Genomic DNA, 20,170 nt, shown 5'->3' with positions numbered 1-20,170 from the left:
GCCTATTTCAGACTGATTTCGGAGAGCTTCAAATGAAACTTTCCGCGTCTTTCACGTTTTAATCTCGCATAGAAAGACGCAGGCAAATGCACGGAAAGACATGCATCTACCAAACTATCTTCGGGCTACCCAAATCTTATGTCAAAAGCTCAATGCGTCTTTTGACTGTCAGAGCTACAAGAAGATCTTCTCATAAAAAAAACGCCAAATTGACCATAAATCTTCTTAGGCCTTGGATGACTGCTCAGATTTCAGTTTTTGTAGCGCTAATGACATGGCATTATTGTTACAATACAAACATTGTGTGTAAGACAATAAATACAATCCTGTCATTTGGAAAGTAATATGAATGCTGTCATTTGAGATATCAAACCACTGAGAATTCCCAGTACAGGAAACATATCTATCCGCTTGCCGTTTTACTTCTAACGGATTTGGAATTTTCCCTCTGAAGATCACATCGTTTCTGCGATCCCATATACCTCGAAGAATGGCTAATATTCTAGCCATGAAAAAACTCTTTAAGACTTTTTATCCAGAATTTCTATTCAACACCAATTTAAAGAAGTCTGCCGACCCCGAAGCGATAAAGTCATCTGGATTGAAACCCACTTGGGCATCAAGCCAAACTGCTATTGCCAAATTACACTCAAAGAAAAGATGAGCTTGAGTTTCGAGAGTGCTACCGCAGAATGTACAGTTAGCATCCCTTGAGTACCTTAAACTCCAAACTTGTTTAATTTTAACCCCATTTATCAGAATTTTCTATCCAAAGAGTCGAGAGTGTTGACCACTTAATAGGGACATCTGAAATGCCTTCTCCATCATCTTGATTAAAGCTCATGTAGGCTGATCGGACTGACTAATTTCGATCCTTCGATCTCTTTCACAGCATTATATCATTCTTTTGTTGGGGACTGAGAGGATATTTGACCACTCTACTCCTTCCTCTGTTTTAATTTCATTTGTCCTGGCCCAGTTGCAACTCCAATGCCCAATCCCCCACGGCCACGGGCCATAGTCCTCCTTCCAAAGCTACATAGATAGATAAATAACATGGCAAGAATTGGTCAGCCCAGTGTAATGAGCTTAGCAAATTGAGCGGTCAACTGACTAGTTGGACCAGTCAATCCTTGTTTGGACGATTTGAAAGAGAATTCCCAACTAAACATGAGTTCTGTTTAATGCCTTATTTACCATTAAATTATGGAAAAATTACAAGGTGGTCCCTGTAATTTGACGGCAGTAATAATGGCTTCAACTTTCACTTGTGACAATGAAGTAGAATAGAGGGCGACGACGATGTTTTAATCGAGTCTGGTTTAGGGCTTGAAACCCCTAATTTCTAACATTAGGGAAATTATGCAAATATTCCTCTTAACATGTGAAAGAGAGTACACATCTGATATATATATATTAAAGGAAGGTCTTCAGGCTATAGCCCTACCATTCAGACACGTGACTTTTTCATTTTTCTGGAAATCTAGATATATAGCATTTTCTGAGAAGTTGTTAAAGCCCACAACCCACTACCACCATTCAGACAAGTGGCCTTCTCATTTTCTGGAAAGATAGACACGTGGCAATTTTTGATAAATTTTTGTTAAAGCCCACAACCCACCATCACCATTTAAACACGTGATATCCTATTAATTCAAAAAGTGAGTAGTTTCACTCCTAAACATCCACAATATACAATTATTTATTAGCTTAACACACGTTTATCTATAATCTATTAAATACAAATGGTGGGACCCATTAAGAGATTACCATAAACCCACGTTTGTTTTTAAATGACTTCTTTTTCAAAAAGAAAATACTTTATTAATTACAAAGTTGATTTAACTTTTAGGAAGCAACCTAATTTAACTTTTAAAAATAAATTTATTAGATAAATATTAAATACCAAATAAAGTATGTTATTGTTTACCAATAAGATCTCATTTAATACCTTAAATCAAATTAAAATATATATAAACTAATAGCGGATTTCAAATAAAATAGGTCAGAATAGATTGTCAATTACAAAGATGCAAGACCCATATTAGTTTTTTTTAATTTAATTTTTGATAAATAAATAGTAAACTTTAAACTAAATTATACACACATTTAGTTACCCTGTACTTAGTACGAGGGTCATTCTCTAGTGTGTTTATTATTTTAAACTAGTGATGGAAATGATGAAATCGTCATTTCTCAAAATGTGATTTTGAAGCCTGTTTCTCGTTTTAGAACGAGCCATTTCTAGTGGTTTTCTCTTCCCAAATATATTCCCATTTTGTGAGAATGCCGGAAATAGTAGAACTGTTTTCATAGAATGTTGCCAAATATGACCAAAAAGACCCAATAATGGCAAAACAACAAAGGGAAATTTTGAACAGTACCCTAAACTTTGGGGATTGTGTCAAGTCAGTCCTTGAACTTCAAAACGTGTATTTCTAGTACTCTGAACTATCAAATTGTGTCTAATAAGTCCCTATTGTTAGTTGACCATCAGTCAACATCATCACGTGACATCAAGTATGCATTAAATAATTTCAAATGGAAAAATTATCCTTTATGATATTGTTTGACCATTTTACCCATTCCATCTAAGTGTTAAAAGAAGGAAAGGAGAAGAAAGGTTATGAAACCAGACAGGTGATTGTTCGGTTGGATAGTGGAGAAAGAGCTTCAATAGTTGATCGGTGTTTGGTTTCAGAACCCTTCTTCCCCTTTCCTTTTTCTAATGCTTAGATGAAATGGGTAAAATGGTTAGAAAAATATCACAAAGGGTAATTTTTCCATTTTGAAATTATTTAATGTGCACCTGATGTCACGTGACGATGTTGACTAACGGTTAACTAACGGTAGGGACCTATTAAACACAATTTGAATGTTTAGGGTACTACAGAGACACATTTTGAAGTTCGGGCACTAACTTGACACAACCCCCAAAGTTCAAGGTACTGCTCAGATGAAATGGATAAAATGGTCAGAAAAATATCATAAAGGGTAATTTTGCCATTTTGAAATTATTTAATGTGCACCTGATGTCATGTAACGGTGTTGACTAATGGTCAACTAATGGTAGAGTCCTATTAGACACAATTTGAAAGTTTAGGGTACTGTAGAGACACGTTTTAAAGTTTGGGGACTGACTTGACACAACCCCCAAAGTTCAAGATATTGCTTAGGAGTTTTCCCAAAAAGAAAAAGAAAGACAGAGAGATAAACAAAATATAGGCAAAACATAAGATAAATGAAAGAAATCAATATGAGGAGAGAGATATGCAAAACAAAAAATGAAAGGAAAGAAGAGAGGCAACATGAGAAAGGGAAAGAAAGGATAAAGAAAAAGACAAAAGGAACAAAAAGTTCCTAGGCACGAGCCACATGCGAGAGTGAGAACAAGTAAAAATAATGCAAGAAGGGGGCAAACCCATCACGCCACTCTAGGATTCTGAATTCCAAACAGTTAGGGTGCGTTTGATAACATTTTTTTGATGTCTGGTGTTTGAAAAACTTGCTTTTCAGACACCAGACCCATCTGATGACGTATCTGAAAAATGATCTGAATTTTGTTTTTAGATCTGAAACTCAAAGCGTGTGGCATGGCTCTTAACGTGCTTAGACGCCTTTTAGAGCTAGTAAAAAGTCAAAACTACCCCCCAACATTTTTGAAATGATGCACTAATGCCCCCGATTACCCCCCAAACCAAAAGCCTAGCCCATTTTTGTTTCAGATGCGAAAGAAATCTCCGCTTGTGAAAATTGCTTCAGGTATGGTCGCAATACCTTCTTTTCTCTCATGTTTGCTTCTTCTTTGTCAAACATTGGGTTTCTTACCATAAATCTTCATATTTTCAGGGGTTATAGTCGCGCCAGATGCCTTGTGAAGGTATCTTCCTTCTTCTTCTTCTTCTTTCCTAGTTACATTTGTTTGATTTGTTTGGTTCGTTTATGTTTAACTATTGAATCTCTTAAGTTTGTTAGTAATCATATTCAAACTGTAGATTATTTGATTTGTTTATTGAATCTCTTAACTATTGAAAAAACATCCATGCTTTGTTTATTTGATTTGTTTATTAAATTGTCTCAACTCCTCTTCTTTTCCCATGTCCCCATCCAGTAGTGTGGTTATGGACCAACTTAGTCCATTACATTGTTAGTCTTGTAAAATTAAGGAAAAGAAAATATTTTTTCTTTTAACCAGTCATAATCTTAGTATAAGAACATTTGGGTTTCTGTAATTTGTGTTGTATTTTCTTGCAAGATCAAATTAAGGCATTTTGTGTTATTTTTTAATTATTAATTATTTTAATTTTTATTAAGTATTAATTACTTTAGTATTTTTATTAGTCATCAATTATTTTTAATAATTTTAATTGTGTCATTTATTATTATTAATTTTTTATTTTTATTCATATTATTATGAATTACATAAATTATTTGATATGAAATAGTGCAAATTGAACTCAAAATTATCAAATAGTTTGTTTTGTGGGTAAAATGGTAAAATCAAGGAACTTCAAATGCTGAAGGGTTGATCCAACACAAACAACCTTATCTATTTATAGTCTCTAAAAAGTAGAAAAGCATCATAGCTCTTTTCAGATTTTAGACACTTTTAATATCTTTTTAACTTTTCAAATTTTAGATTTTAGATTTCAGATTTATCAAATGCCACCTTATAGTGGTCACATCGTGCCCCTTCAAGAGATCCCCTTCCAAATTAAGGCAAAGTTTGGAAGTGCTTATTTGAAAAATAAATGATTATTGAATAAGTGCTTAAAAATAAACAATGTTTTAAAAACTGACCCCAAACTAGAACCGCCTTGGCCACCGATTTCCAAGTTAGCAGTTTGATCATCCTATTTGAATGGACAACTTGTTCCAATTAAAAAAAAGTAATTAAAACAGAAAATGACCAAAAACTATTATTCGAGTCGAACGGGTTGACAGTTCGACCGCCTAGGTCAGTATGTCGCAAAACGGTCCAACCATCTAGGCCAACGACAATTTGAAAACATTGAAAATAAGTGCTTATTCTAGTAAGTGCTCAAGAGCATTTGATGAAAAAACACTTATTTCAAATAAGGGTAGTATAGGTATTTTCATAATGATGTGATGGGTCAAGACCAAGGATTAAAGTATCGGTATCAGACAACTTGGATATGAATACACTTTGGAAATGCATGAATACGAACGGAAAATATGGAAACCTTGGAGAAGATAGGAAAACATATAAAAAATTCATAAATATATTAATAATATTAAATTTAAGGTGAAATAATAACAAATAATATATAAATATATATAATGTATATTTTAATGATGTATATGAAAGAATATATTACAATTAATATAATAGGATGCATAGATACCAAAAAATTTTATTGATAATGTATCAATCAAGAATCCAAAATGCAAAACATATGATCCTATTATATTTTAATTATTATATCAGTTATTCTCTATTTTACTATTTTTACTTTTTACATTTTTTACATTAACAAAGAAGTCAATTGAATATTAAATTATCTAATGTAAATTAAAATGTCAATTAATAATTCATTAAATATTTAATCTCAACCTAAACTATATCAAATATATTAAAATTTTTAAGATACATATCATATTCAAATTCACAAATTTTAACTACTAAAATGATTATTTCATTATTAATATTTTTAATTCTATAAATTTTTAAAATTAAATTTTTTTATATAAATGTAGATCAATAGATTTGATAGATTCAATTTAATATTATGTTCTTGAATATTTTGTAAACAAGTTCTTTTGTAAATAATAAATATGTTGTAATTTAATGTAAATTAAAATATTAATTAATAATTTAAAAATTATATAAATTTTTTAAATGTGTATTATATCCATAATTATAAAATTTAAGTACTAAAATAATTATTCTACTATTAATATTTTTATTTATGTAATTTTTCTAAAGTTAAAAATATTTTTTTGATACGGATGTATATTAGTAGACTAAGTCATGTGCAAATTTATAAATTTTAAGTATTAAAACATTTATTCTATTATTAATATTATATTTGTATAAATTTATTGAAATTAAAATTATCTTTTGAAACAAATGTGGATTTGATATATTATTTATTTCATCATTTCATAAAATTCTAATTTTGAATATTATTATTTTTTAATTCTTAATTGGAGTTGTTCAATATAAATATTTAATATATATTTGAATTGCCTTTAGACAATAATAATATATATTATTTTATTTTACATATTCACATAAGTTCTGAAATAGCTTCATGGTTTAATAGTGAGTGTGTGAAGTGTGTTATTGTTATCAACACGTCCCATATGAAACTATCATATCGGTATCAATAATATTAGACATGGGATATGCTACAACTGAAAATATATCCTAGTGTATGTCAGACTGATAGACCATATCGCATTGTATCAACCTATATACCAATACGAACCAATAATTTATATAACTACGCATGATACACGAATACGCATGAACACGCCACGTAATTTGAATGTAGACCAATAAGAATAACACACTTAACACACCCACTATTAAGTATAAAACTGTAAATATGTAAAAATAAAAGAAAAAAAACTTTTACTATTATTGTCGAAAGGCAATCCAAAGAAGCTTTGTTCAACTCCCGAGAATTGAAAGTTGGCGGAGAGTTAGTCCTATACTCCTTATGATTTATAATACCCGGTACCCGCTCACTACTACGAAGATTAATGTTAGCCCACTTCAAGCCAGGGCTGGGTATATGATGATGATCAGGGGTCAGAATGCTCGCTCGCTCTCTCTCTCTCTCTCTCCTTTTCTATTTTAGTTGGAAGAATGGAGACCTGGCGTTGGGATGTTGTTTGGCTAGCGAAGTAAAGTTTGTCGAACCAGGTGCATGTGTTAGGTCGCTGGTGAGTGGTGACATAAATAAGGGTCGCCATCCAGGTATTGATCCGGCGGGGACTGCTTCTAAGTAATGATCTGGTGCCACATGGAACTACTCTTTACTATATCACTCATTCTTACTCTCTCTCTCTCCGGTGAAAATCGGATCTACACGTAGTCGTATACAAAGAGTCAAAGACAACACAATACACACCAGCAAAGCTTCAATACTCAAAGTCTAAAGCTGAAAGCAAAGAATTTGAAACCAAAGAAAGGGGATGGCCTAAAGCAAGGAATTTGAAAACAAAGAAAAGGGGGGGAGTGTGAGAAATAATTTGTTAGTTTTTGAGTGGGCAACCTTTTTCTCTCTCCCTCTCCCCTCTCTGTGACTCACTACATCTACTGACAAAAAATTAACACGAGTAGTAATAGTAGATGGTTGTGGACTAACGGACACATGACGAACATCAATCAATCGATTCCCAGCTCTTCAAACCCCTCTTTCTCTCTCTCTCTCTCTCTCTTCAGTCTCCCATTTGCGTGAAAGAAAGAAGAAATGCCTTAATTCATACTTTGCATTTGACTGTCAAAAGGTGGAAGAAAAAAAAAGAAGAACGAGCAGTTGATTGAGGCCTGGGGCCTGAGGGCTTTTCTCTTGTTTTTGAGCAGTGAGTGAATGTTCATTGGCTCGAATTTTTAAACAAATAAAAATGACTTTTATGAATATAAATTGTATGATTGTATCCTGTATTCCTGTTTGTTTTTTAATCCAATCAATGCATTTATGATTTTAAGAATGAAGAGTAGCCAATCAGAACGCCACCGCCTCACTCCTCCATAACATCACCATTTTTCCCTCCCTCTCTTTCCTCCATCTCCATTTCACTCTCCTTTTCTCCCACACACCCAGAGTCAGAGTCCCCCCCCCCCTTCTCTCTCTCCCTCTCTCTCTCGTAATAGTCGCCATATTTTTTTAGTTTTTTTCTCCTTCTCGTTAAAAACAAAACATCACCATTCACCCTCACCCCCTCTCTCTCTCTCTTCTCTCTTTCACCCCTATTTCTGATGCCCTAAAGGACAAGCATCACTTCTCATGGCAGCAGCCTCCCATCTCAAAACTCAAACCCAACCTACCAAACCCAAACGACGCAAGCACCGCGAGACCACCATCTCCTCCTCCGCCGCTACCAACTCCGACTCCTACGCCCCTAATTTCACCCACCACCACCAGAAACGTGACCCTCCCACCGTTGTCTCCCCTGACAGCTCCTGGTGCTGTTCTGCTTCCAAATCTCTTCCCTCCGCTTCTCCCCCTCCTCCTCCTCCTCCTCCTCCTCCTCCACCACCACCACCACCACAACAACAACAGCTTACGACCCCAACCGCCATTCCAACTATTCCCCCGACATTCCCTACTTCAAGTCAAGAGAAAGAACAGATTTCAGCTATTAATTCAGTTTACTCCTCGTCTACATCTCCATCTCTATCACCCTCCCATTCAGCATCGCCCTTCAACGTTAAGTCTTCTCCCTGCAGGGTTTCCCCAACCATGGATTCCTCTGCTGCTAACTCTGGTGTTGGTGTTGGCATCGGTGTCAATGGTGTTGGTGCTTATGGTACTTTTCCTTCTAGTTACAGTAAATTCAACTCTGCCCTTAATGCCGGTCTCTTAAACCCAATGTCGCCCCCTCCAGCCCTCGATAAAACCCGATCCAGTCCAACCCTCTTCGAGATGATGGCCAACGAGCAAGATTGTCAACTCAGAAACCAGATCCCACTTCCCAACAACCTTCCGGTGATTCCCATTAGGCCCCCGCCCTCTGTCCAGGACAAACAACTGCTGTTTCAGCAACGAGTGGCGGAGATCCTGGGGAGTTGCAGTCCTGGGAACCAGTTTAACGATCCGACGTCCAGCGACGTCAAGCTAACCATGAGCTCCAAGGATGGATTTAGCGTTTCCATGAATGTTCATCGTCAGATCCTTGTTGCCCATAGTCGATTTTTCGCTGCCAAGCTCTCTGATCGGTGGTCGAAGCAGCAGAGATCGATTCCCCACATTATTGAAATCTCCGATTGCGATGACGTCGAAGTTTACATCGAGACATTGAGGCTAATGTATTGTAAAGATCTTCGCAAGAAGCTAATGAAGGAAGATGTCTCCAAAGTACTTGGTATCTTGAAGGTAAGATTTGTTGGATTTGAATTGTTAACAACTTAGGGTTTGGCCTTTTCACGATTCTACTCCAAATTTTCTCTGATCCCCACCACAATAATCTTTTACGCCCCAGGTTTCAGCTGCGATCTCGTTCGATGCTGGGGTTTTATCTTGTTTGGAGTACTTGGAAGCGGCTCCATGGGCCGAAGACGAAGAGGAGAAGGTGGCTTCGCTCTTGTCGCAGCTTCATCTAGAGGGAGCTGGTGCAGGGGAAGTTCTAAAGAGGGTATCAGTGGAAGTTGCCACTGGAGCAGAAGACGGGAGCAATAACGAAGAAGTGCTTCTCAAGCTATTACAGGTAGTGCTGGAAGGCAAAGACGAGAAAGCGAGGCGAGAGATGAAGGGATTGGTGTCGAAAATGCTTCGGGAGAATGCATCCCACAACGATCTCAGCAAGGAGTCTCTGTACTCTGCCTGTGACGGATGTCTGGAACTGCTTCGCCTGCATTTCCTCCGTGCAGCTTCGTCAGACCTACAAGATGTTGGTCAGATTGCACGGCAGGCTGACAATTTGCATTGGATTCTGGACATTTTGATTGATCGGCAGATAGCGGAGGATTTCTTGAAGACATGGGCGGCCCAATCGGAGATCTCGAAGGCGCACTCTAGAGTACCCCCGATTCACAGGTTTGAGGTGAGCCGGGTGACCGCTCGGCTGTTTGTGGGGATCGGCAAAGGGCAGCTGTTGGCCTCTAAGGAGGTGAGATGCTTGCTTTTGCAGACGTGGTTGGATCCATTCTACGACGACTTTGGGTGGATGAGAAGAGCATCCAAGGGCCTTGACCGACACTTAATTGAAGATGGTCTCAGCAACACCATTCTCACTCTGCCTCTGGCTTGGCAGCAGGAGATATTGCTGGCTTGGTTCAATCGATTCCTCAACTGTGGTGAAGATTGTCCCAACATACAAAGAGGCTTCGAAGTCTGGTGGAGGAGAGCTTTCTGGAGACGAAATGGCGAGCCCGAACGTCCTCCCCAATTCAGAGTAGCGACTGCTGGTTGCGAGAATTTGTAAGCAAAATAACACTAATTCAAATTTCAAACACGGGTTTGTGGGGTATTGATTCCTTAAAATGGGTGTTCTTTTTATTACCCATCTAATTGTGATTGATTGTCTCTGATTCCATAATCCAAATACTAGTGCTCCTAATTTTCCTTCTTTCGAGTTCTTCCTTTCTAAACCGGGCCCTGGCTCTCGGAAGGAAGATTTTTCCCTGAATTTGATAGGAGACGCCTTGGGAAGAGGAGGCTAGGTTTAGCTAGGAAGAAGAGAATGGCAGAACAGAAGAATATCTCCATCTGTTCAGATTTTTTTCTTTTCTTTCCTTGTTGAGGGGGCAAAGCACAAGTTATTTGGACTTGGGTTAGTTTGGCTTAGTTTCTGTGTTTGGAGTGAATATCAATAATCACTAATCAGTAATCTGTATCAGCCAAAGCCAAAGGATTCTAAACTCGTATATTTTCCAAGAAATGTGTTGCTGCTCTACCTGGAAAGTGTAAAAGTGCGAAATATGCGAATTCTGTATGAAGATTCACCCAACAAGTCAACATTAAACAAAGAATCGAAGACGTTCCGCTTGTACTGTAGCCCTGTTGTTTATGGTTGTGTTGGGATCCGGAGTAGGTTGATGACTTGATGGGGTGTTTCTGTTTAGATGCGCATGCTTTTTCACAGTAAACTGGGGAAAGAAAGATAAGGAGATGGGTTACTTTGTTGCACAATCAGTCGAACGGACCATAAAATAATTGAAAGAGAAAAAGGCGGGGAGTGGGGTAATTGGATATATTGGTCCAAGAGAGACAGACTTATAGATGCAAATACATACCATCTTGTTGGATTAATTAATTTGATGATAAATATGTGTTTGATTGGATGGGCGTTTATTGATGGGGTGTTTATCAAATAAATGTTTATTTAAAAAACACTGTTTTAAATGTTTATTGTTTTTGTTTGGGGTGTCTGGTTCTGGTTATGTTTATTGACAAGTGTTTTGTACTTTTGTAACTTCTAAATGAAGAAAATTAATTAATGAAGGCGTTTATGACATATAGGTGCCATTAGGCACTACATTAGCAAAATGCCAATAAACGTTTACCCGTTTCAGGAATCCTTAAACGGGAGAGGCGCATAGAAACCGAAGTTTGCTTTTGTAAATATTGATACATACTAATGCAATTAATGAGGCATTTGCACCGTTTATTCAATAAACATAAACGGAACCAAACATATAGGTTATTTGGTTGGGTATTTCAAGTAATATTCCATAAAATTATTTTCCACTTCAGCTTAAATGACATATGTATTTCATTTCAATAAATGCCTAAGCGTGGGGGAACAAGAATTTAAAGTTCCCCCCCCCCCCCCAATGCCTCATGCACATAAATCAAAAACATTTCTTTTTTTTTTGTGTTTATTTAATAAATGTTGAAACCAAATAGTGGTTTTATGCACAATAAATGCCAATGCCTATGTGGTGCTTGGTGTCACATTCACACTTGTTAGAACTCTACCTAATTTAGGGGATATTTAGCGACGATTATTTCTTGAAAATCACCGTCATGTTGAAGTCATGTCAATGCTAGAGGAATTGATACTTAAATTTTTGTTTGGCTAGTCGATTTTGGTGATTTTCAAAAAATGAGCTAAAAATTTATTCTTAAAATTGGCCTTTTTTTATCACCATTTTTGGCAATTTTTTTTAGGATCACCTTAAAATCGATTTTGAACTTGAGATTTGACATAAACGAATTGAATTCGAATATCCTATTCATACTGAATAGTTAATTGGATTCAAAATCAGATATGACCTAATCCGATTCAATTAATATCTGAATTCGATCGATTATTTAATTCTTATATATAATATATAAAATATTTAAATGTTTTATATAATTTATATATATATAATAATTAAATTATATAAATAATTTATATATTTATATACTTTATATAAATAAAATAGTTATTTTATATATTTATTAATTACCTAAAATAATTAATTTGTTGAATTCAGATATTAAATTTTCTAATGGAATTCAAATTCGGATATTGCCTAATTTGATTCGAATTCGATCTATTTACACCCCTACATGGCATCCAACATATCATTTTATAATAAATCCATTTGCACCATGCAGGGGCATTGTGTACAGTCATCCATGCACAACCACTTGCACAATGACATTGCACACCCAATTGCACTATGTGCATTAAAGAGTGTGTGACATGGGCACCAAGTGCATTGTGGTGTGAACACCCTTATGTGCTTTGTGTAGTCGACCAAGTGGATGGAGGCTAAGGGAGGGTAGCATTGATACCCTTTATAAGAATATATGGTGGGTGTGGAGCCTTGGGGTATGGAATGTTGTTGTGAAGAGATGGATTTTAACAAGTGTGTTAGGTTGGAAAGGAGGGGGGAGGGACTTGGTTCCTAGCACACGAGGATGCATGGTGGAGAGGATTTTGTTGTACACTCATTACTTGGGGCGGGGAAGGGTTGAATCATTGTGGGATGTGAAGTGTGGGGGGAGGGATGAAACGGTGCAATAGAGGGTTGAATCTTAGTGGATCGTGGCAATAAGGCCACTTTACCACTTACAATACATCATCACATATTTAAATCATCTATAACAGATTCTACCCGCTGCTCAATAGAAATTGCATTTCAAAGCAGTCCGCATGGCTTGTCCTTCATAAGGGTTTCACCAATGGCATGTGCCTTTAGGGGCCTAAAAGCCCTATTATGGGTTGGCAATCGAGCAACGAGCACACACGTCACATGTTTAGCTAAGATTTTGACTTAGAGGCGTTTAATCATAATTTGGCACACGATAGCTTCGCACCACTAGCTTTTCAACCAAGTGCAATGGCCAATTGTGTGAACCAATGTTTCCTCTCATACTATGTTGAATTACTATCACAACATTGCCATTAGTGGGGTAAAGCTAACCTATTTCACAATGGTGTAAACCCAGCTCACGTTCCTTATTAGTGGGCGAACAATCTAACACTTAGGCTATGTTTGGTTTGAAGGAAAAGGTAGGAAAATGTAAGGAAACCTATATAAGGTTTGTAAAAGTTTCTGATGGAGGGTGATTTGGCCCGACCTCACAGCATGGGTACACGTGGGCGTGACCTTGCTCAAACAGTGACTCAACATGACAGCGCAACAGATGTGACCACAACTCGAAGTGAAAGTCCCATCGAGCTTAGCTCAGCAATTGGGCAGGTAAGCCACTCGTCGGAAGCCACCTTACCCGCACCTCCTCCCCGAGGTTAAGGCACTTCGGGGGGTCTCGAGTTTGGGGCACCCTGACCTCTCTTAAGGCCCGAGCTCCCCCCCAATGGACCTCGGGCCACTCCCAGATAGGAACGCACCAATCCATCTTCGGACACCCCGAGGCTTAGACACCTTGGGTCAGCCAACTCGACATAACTGGCTACAGGCATCTCGTCACTCAAAGGATAGCTCGGCTCAGGGTAATTCGCGGAAGGGTAGTTCGGTATACCACAAGAGGGCTTCCTGCTTGACTGCTGTACCCAACAAATCTGTGGACAGCAAACATGTCCCTCGTCAGATAGTGTCACGCCTGCCACTTTTAGAAAGGTGTCCCGCACTTGACAGGCACATACCCTACAACGATGGCCCCACACATGCCACCTCAGCCTTGTCTACAACGGTTGTGGCAGACTGACAGTGGCTGTTGTACTTGCCCTGTCAGAAGCCAGAGGGCCTAAAGCGACGGAATTCAGTTATAAGGGGCTTCTTCTCAGGGAACAAGGTATCTTCGAATCACTTGCGCAGTCTTCACTCAGCCTTCATTTTCCCTTTGCTTCTTGCACAAAATACTGACTTAAATCATCAGAGTGTTCCCGTCGGGCAAACCCCCGGGAGTTCTTCTTCTTCCCTCTCGTTCCAAGTACCTCTCAGGAGCCATGTGAGTGCCAGCTAGGAGTGACCGAATCACGCTACATCATTTGGCGTCGTCTGTGGGAAACGCTTCAAAAGGCCTTTCTCTCTAAACTTTCACAGTCCGTTTCTTCCTTGAAAAAATTCAACACTCATGGCTTCTTCTAGAAACCTCGGACAAAGCACGGAAAATGGATAATTCCAGGGAACAACCCCAGCTTCCTACTGTTTGTATCGAATAGTTCACCGTCCCTCTCTCGGCGGACGGAATCCCCAGCTTGAATGTACCTCTCACAGTGGCACCTGTCATCGCCCCACTCCCTGCTACTGTCGAAGCGACGTTCATCGAACCTTCGGTCGTGCCCCCAACGGCCAGCCCAAACCAACTGGAGGACTTGATGCAGTGCATGCGGGCCATGCAAGCCCAAATGCAACAGTTCCGACAACTTCAGCTCTATCAACAACACGTACTGCACCAGGTCTCCCAGTATCAGTATCAGTAGCAGTTCCCCTAGCTGCCTCAACCTCAACTCCAGCAGCCACAGTTCCCGCCTTGGCACCCAGCCTCGTAGCAAGCTAAGTCTCGCTGCCAGGACGAGCGCCCCTCTGGCTAAGGAGAGGCCCCCCAAAACCTCCCAAAAAACCAGGCCTCCCCTTGCAGCAGACGAGAGAGACCAGCTACCCCGGTCTCGCTGCGAGCGGACAGGTCGAGAGGACCCCAACTCGCCAGGTCTACATCACCTCGATAGTCAAAGTTTGAAACCCCGCTCCTTGAGAACCAGTTCGAGATCTTGGCAACAGACTCCAAGCAGGATCCCTCTGTCCGCAGCCATCACTAGCAGACCGGGCTACTTCCTGCACAAACCATTCCGGACAACACAGCGGTGAGCAGCACAAACATCGAGCCCACCAAGAAGTAGAGACGCCGCTGCCGAGCTCGCCGATCTGTCACCCGCGATTTGCCCAAGCTCGGGGGCAAAGAAAAGGTAAGCTTGGCCGAAGTCAAAGCTCCGCTCCTCTCAGCTCCATCCCCCTTGTCTTCTGAACTCCTAACGATCCCAATGCCCAAAGACTTCAAGCTCCCCTCTCTTGACAAGTATGACGGGTCGTTTGACCCAAATGATCACGTAGATGCCTTTAAGTCACAGATGCACCTGGCGAGAGCCAGTGAGTCGTGCATGTGTGTGGCCTTCTCCACTACTTTTAAGGGACCAGCCTGCACGTGGTACCAGAACTTAGCACCTGGGTCGATAAGAAGTTGGGCACAGTTCGCACAAGCCTTCACGTCCCACTTTGTCACCAGCAAACGGTGCCCACGAACTGAAGAAAGCCTCCTCAGCATAGTGCAAAGAGAGGGAGAGTCCATTCGGGGCTATATCAAGCGGTTCAACGATACTTGTATGTAGATATCGCGCTTGGACCCCGTCGTATGCTTTGCAGCAGCCAAGAAAGGTGTGACACACAAAGAGTTCAAATGGCACATGATCGTCAACCAGCCAGCGACCATAACCGAGTTTTTGAAGCTCGTGGACAGGTTCATAGCCACCGAAGAGGAGATCAACCAGAAGGGCGAGGGCACACCCAAAAAAAGAAAAAGGGAAGGAGAGCCTTCCAGTCAAGGGGACATCCAAAAGAAAAAGGATACAATTTGGGGGGCAAAGTTGGGTCAATTGTTCCGAGCTTCTGTGGTGGACCGAGCTGATTACACCCCACTGAACGCAAAACAAGCCAAAATCCTGATGATGATCAAGGACACCCCGTATGTGAAGTGGCCACCCCATTTGAGGGGGAATCCCAATGAAAGAAATAAGAGTCTGTATTGCAGTTTTCACAAAGATCACGGTCACAATACTGAGAGTTGCAAAAACCTCCACGACGAGATAGAGGAGCTCATCCATCGCGAATATTTGAGAAATTTTGTACAAAATAAAAATAATAACAGTAATAAAACAGGTCGACAAGGGGAGTAAGGTTGCTCCCGAGTCCAGCAGCAGACCGGCCGAACAACCGCAGAGGCAGCCTTTGGAGTTGAGGCCAATTCGGGGGACCATCCACATGATAGTGGGAGGTTCAATCGTTGTGGGTTGCACTTCAGCAGCAGCTCGGACATCAGTTCGTGAGGCCACCCAAGAGGAGTAGAACCCCCCAAAGTGGCCGAGAACAGAAGAGCCAATTTTCTTCACAGAAGATGATGCGCAAGGGGTCCACTATCCCCACGATGACACGCTCGTAATAAAGCTAAGAATCAACGACTTCGAGGTCAGGCGTGTGCTCGTCGACTCGGGCAGCTCAGTCGACATCTTCTTCAAAGCTGCGTTTGACCAGCTTCAGTTGCAGAGAGGCGATCTGAAGCCTATAGACACTCCTTTGGTGGGCTTCACCGGAGAAGAAGTCCAGCCCCATGGGAAAATAACAGTACCTGTGGAAGTAGACACATGGCCTTGCATGGTCAGATTCAAACACAGCTTCCTAGTGGTCGCGACCCCCTCCCCCTACAATGCCATAGTAGGTCGACCGGTCGCCCATGTCCTGCGAGCGATGGTCTCCACCTACCATCTGGCTATGAAGTTCCCTACAAACTTCGGTGTGGGGGTAGCGCGGGGCGACTAGCTCGAGTCCCGCAAGTGCTATGTCGCTGCCCTGAAGGGAAAGACCAAAGCAGCCGACGACCTCGAACTGGAGTGACCTACGGAGCAAGGCGAAGAACGAGCCACGCCCACAGAAGAAACCGTCGTAGTCCTGACCTCAGCAGCAGACCCAGCTCAGACGCTTCAAATCGGTGCTTCCGTCCAGGAACCTCTACAATCTGAACTGGTAAGTTTCTTACTTCAAAATTTGGATATTTTTGCATGGTCCGCGGCAGAGATGCCCGGTATAGACCCTGACCTTATAACTCACTAGCTGAATACTGATCCTGTAGTTAGGCCCGTTAGACAGAAGAAACGCAACCTAGCCCTGGAGTGGTGGAAAGCGATCGACGAGGAGGTCGATAAGCTCCTCGCAGCTGACTTCATAAGAGAAGTCCACTACCCGAGCTAGGTAGCCAACCCCATCCTGGTAAAGAAGGCCAACGGCAAGTGGCGCATGTGCGTCGACTACATCAACCTAAACTGGGCTTGCCCAAAAGACTGCTTCCTGCTCCCCAGAATTGACCGTTTGGTGGACACGACCTCAGGGCATGAGTTGTTAAGTTTCTTAGACGCCTATTCGAACTATAACCAAATCAAGATGGACCCGGCGGACGAAGAAAATGCTGCCTTCATCACGGAATTTGGCCTGTACTGTTACAAGGTTATGCCCTTCGGGTTGAAAAACGCAGGGGCAACCTTTCAAAGGCTTGTAAATAAATTGTTTGTGCCGTTAATCGGCAGAAAAGTAGAATGCTATGTAGACGGGTCATCAAAACTCAATTCTCACATGAATTAATACAAGATTTGCATTCTGATTTTGAAATTTTGTGTAAGTTTAGCATGAGACTAGACCCAAACAAGTGTGTATTCGGTGTGACCTCGGGCAAGTTCCTAAGATACATCGTTAACCAGCACGACATTGAGGCCAACCTGGATAAGATTAAGGTCATTTTAGATATGAGACTACCCCGGAAGTTGAAGGAGGTTCAGAGGTTGAATGGCTGAATAGCCGCCTTAAGCCGCTTCATGTCCAAATCGGCGGACCGCTGTCTGCCGTTCTTTAAGGAAATTAAGAGCAAAGGGTTCGAATGGACCCAAGACTGCCAGCTCACGTTCGACGTGCTCAAGAAATACCTCGCTAGTGTGCCAACCTTAACCCAGCCCGAGGAGAGCGATGTTTTAGAATTGTACCTCTCGGCAAAAGACGAAGTGGTCAGTTCGGTACTAATAAAGGAAGTAGATCGGGTCCAACGACCCATCTATTATGTTAGTAAAGTATTGCAGGGGGCAGAGGCAAGATACCCGAAGATGGAAAAGCTAGCATACGAGCTGATTATTGCAACTCGGAAGCTCCGCCCATACTTCCAAGCTCATATTGTTATCGTCCTCACTGACAAACCTCTAAGGCAAGTCTCACTTAAGCCCGAGGTCTCTAGTTGGTTGACGAAGTGGGCCGTTGAGCTCAGCGAGTACGACTTCCAGTACAAGCCACGAACTGCCATTAAGGCTCAAGCCTTAGCAGATTTCATCGTTGAGTGCATGTTCAGCTTTGAAGTTCCTAGGCCAGTTGAGCACGAGGTTCCCAATTCAGTCTGAGCCCCGTGAGGTAGCAACCAATGTGGCACCTCTCCTAACTAGGCCAAGCACGAGCTGGGATGAGAAGCCCTGGATCCTTCATGTAGATGGCTCCTCGAACCAACAGGGCAGCGGTGCTAGAATAGTTCTGCACGGCCCAAGCGGTATGAAACTGGAGTACGTGCTACGCTTCGAGTTCGCGGCATCTAAAAATGAAGCAGAGTATGAGGCATTGATAGCTGGACTAGCCTTAGCCAGAGAAGTAAAAGCCAAGCACATCGTTATCTGCAGTGACTCCCAGTTCGTGGTCAACCAGGTCACCGGCGAATATGAAGCTTGCGAGCCGATCATGGTCGCCTACTTAGCCAAAGTTAGAGAGGCCCTGCAACTTCTAGTCACACTTCATCAGACAAATCCCTAGGTCGGAGAACGCTGAGGCCGACGCCCTGTCCAGGTTAGCCAGCACTAGTGACATCACCATGAGAACCGTGTACATAGAGGACCTGTCTCGGCCTAGAATTCTCAGGGGGGCAGAGGAGGTTGCTCCCATCGTTCAAGCAGAGCCGAGCTGGATTGACCCACTCGCGAGCTTCTTGCTACACGGGACCCTCCCTATAGATCGCAATGCAGCTAGAAAGGTGCAGCGTCAAGCAGCCAAATATGTCATGATAGACGAATGGCTATACTGGAGATCCTACACACTCCCCTACCTGCATTGCTTGCGACCTACCAAAGCTGAGCTCGTACTCCGCGACACTCATGAGGGTCTATGCGGTGGACACTTGGGGAGCAGGGCCCTCACCCAAAAGGCACTCCGACAGGGGTATTATTGGCCAACAATGAAGGCAGATGCCATTGAACTCGTTAGAAAATGTGACAAATGCCAGAGACATGCCAACATTCACCACCAACCCGCCGCCAACCTCAAGTATCTCACCAGCCCGTGGCCCTTTGCACAGTGGGGCATTGATCTAATCGGGCCATTCCCGCCAGCAATAGGTGGAAGGATGTTCTTAGTAGTAGTAGTGGACTATTTTACCAAGTGTGTAGAAGTCGAACCCCTTGTGACGATCACAGCCCGAAATGTTCAAAACTTCTTTTGGAAGAACATCGTGTGCCGCTTCGGATTACCTCGGGTATTGATTTCTGACAATGGCAAGCAGTTCGAGGATATCAAATTCCAAGACTGGTGCCAGGACATGGGAATCCGACAGAATTTTACTTTATTCGCACACCCTCAAGCAAATGGCCAGGCAAAAGTCACAAACAGAGCCATCCTCTGTGGACTAAAAGCACAACTGGGCCGAGCTAAAGGATTATGGGCAGATGAACTACCCAGTGTTCTATGGGCCTACTAGACCACAGAGAAGACCGTCATGGGAGAAACACCCTTCAATCTCACCTACGGCACCGAAGCGGTGATCCCCGCAGAGATCAAAGTACCTATGCTGCAATTAGAAGCATACAGTGATCAGACAAACGAAGATGAGTTACATACCAACCTCGATCTACTCGACGAAGTAAAGTAATGGTACCTGAGCCCAGCACTGGAAAGCTTGGGTCCAAATGGGAAGGTCCCTACCGAGTGAAGCGAGTGCTCGGGGAATGAACTTATGAGCTTGAGACCCTCGAAGGGAAACAAGTACCTCGGGCATGGAATATTGTCAACCTAAGACAATACTATCTGTAAGAATTGAGTAGGCCACGAGCCACTCCCAAAGCCTAAGGGCCAAAATACCGAGCTAATATGACCTCAGCACAATATGGCCTAGTCACCTCTATGGCATGGGCAGACTCTGAGAGTGGGCCACGAGCCACTCCTCCAGCCTAAGGGCTGAAACGCCAAGCTAATGATGAAACCTCGGAAACATACAAAGCGTTGCCCCTTCAGCACGAACTAAGTACTTGCAGCGCCTGAGGTGCAGGCGGCTCAAGCACGAACCTTACCACAAAT

At 41.7% G+C, this 20,170-nt stretch overlaps 1 protein-coding gene across 1 annotated transcript; it reads left to right on the top strand.

Annotated features, from left to right (window-relative positions):
• The first annotated feature begins 7,678 nt into the window (after positions 1 to 7,678).
• Positions 7,679 to 10,260, top strand: LOC148879862 (BTB/POZ domain-containing protein). Its single transcript, XM_088961579.1, has 2 exons — positions 7,679 to 9,068; positions 9,175 to 10,260. The coding sequence occupies exons 1-2, from the start codon at positions 7,980 to 7,982 to the stop codon at positions 10,114 to 10,116; spliced, it is 2,031 nt and encodes a 676-aa protein (XP_088817705.1). The 5' UTR covers positions 7,679 to 7,979; the 3' UTR covers positions 10,117 to 10,260.
• Positions 10,261 to 20,170: the final 9,910 nt, after the last annotated feature.

The sequence above is a fragment of the Nelumbo lutea genome, chromosome 1, assembly GCF_056320005.1.
Source record: "Nelumbo lutea isolate HS-2025 chromosome 1, American lotus-T2T, whole genome shotgun sequence".
NCBI lineage: Eukaryota > Viridiplantae > Streptophyta > Magnoliopsida > Proteales > Nelumbonaceae > Nelumbo > Nelumbo lutea.
This window is presented reverse-complemented; position numbering and strand designations above follow the sequence as displayed.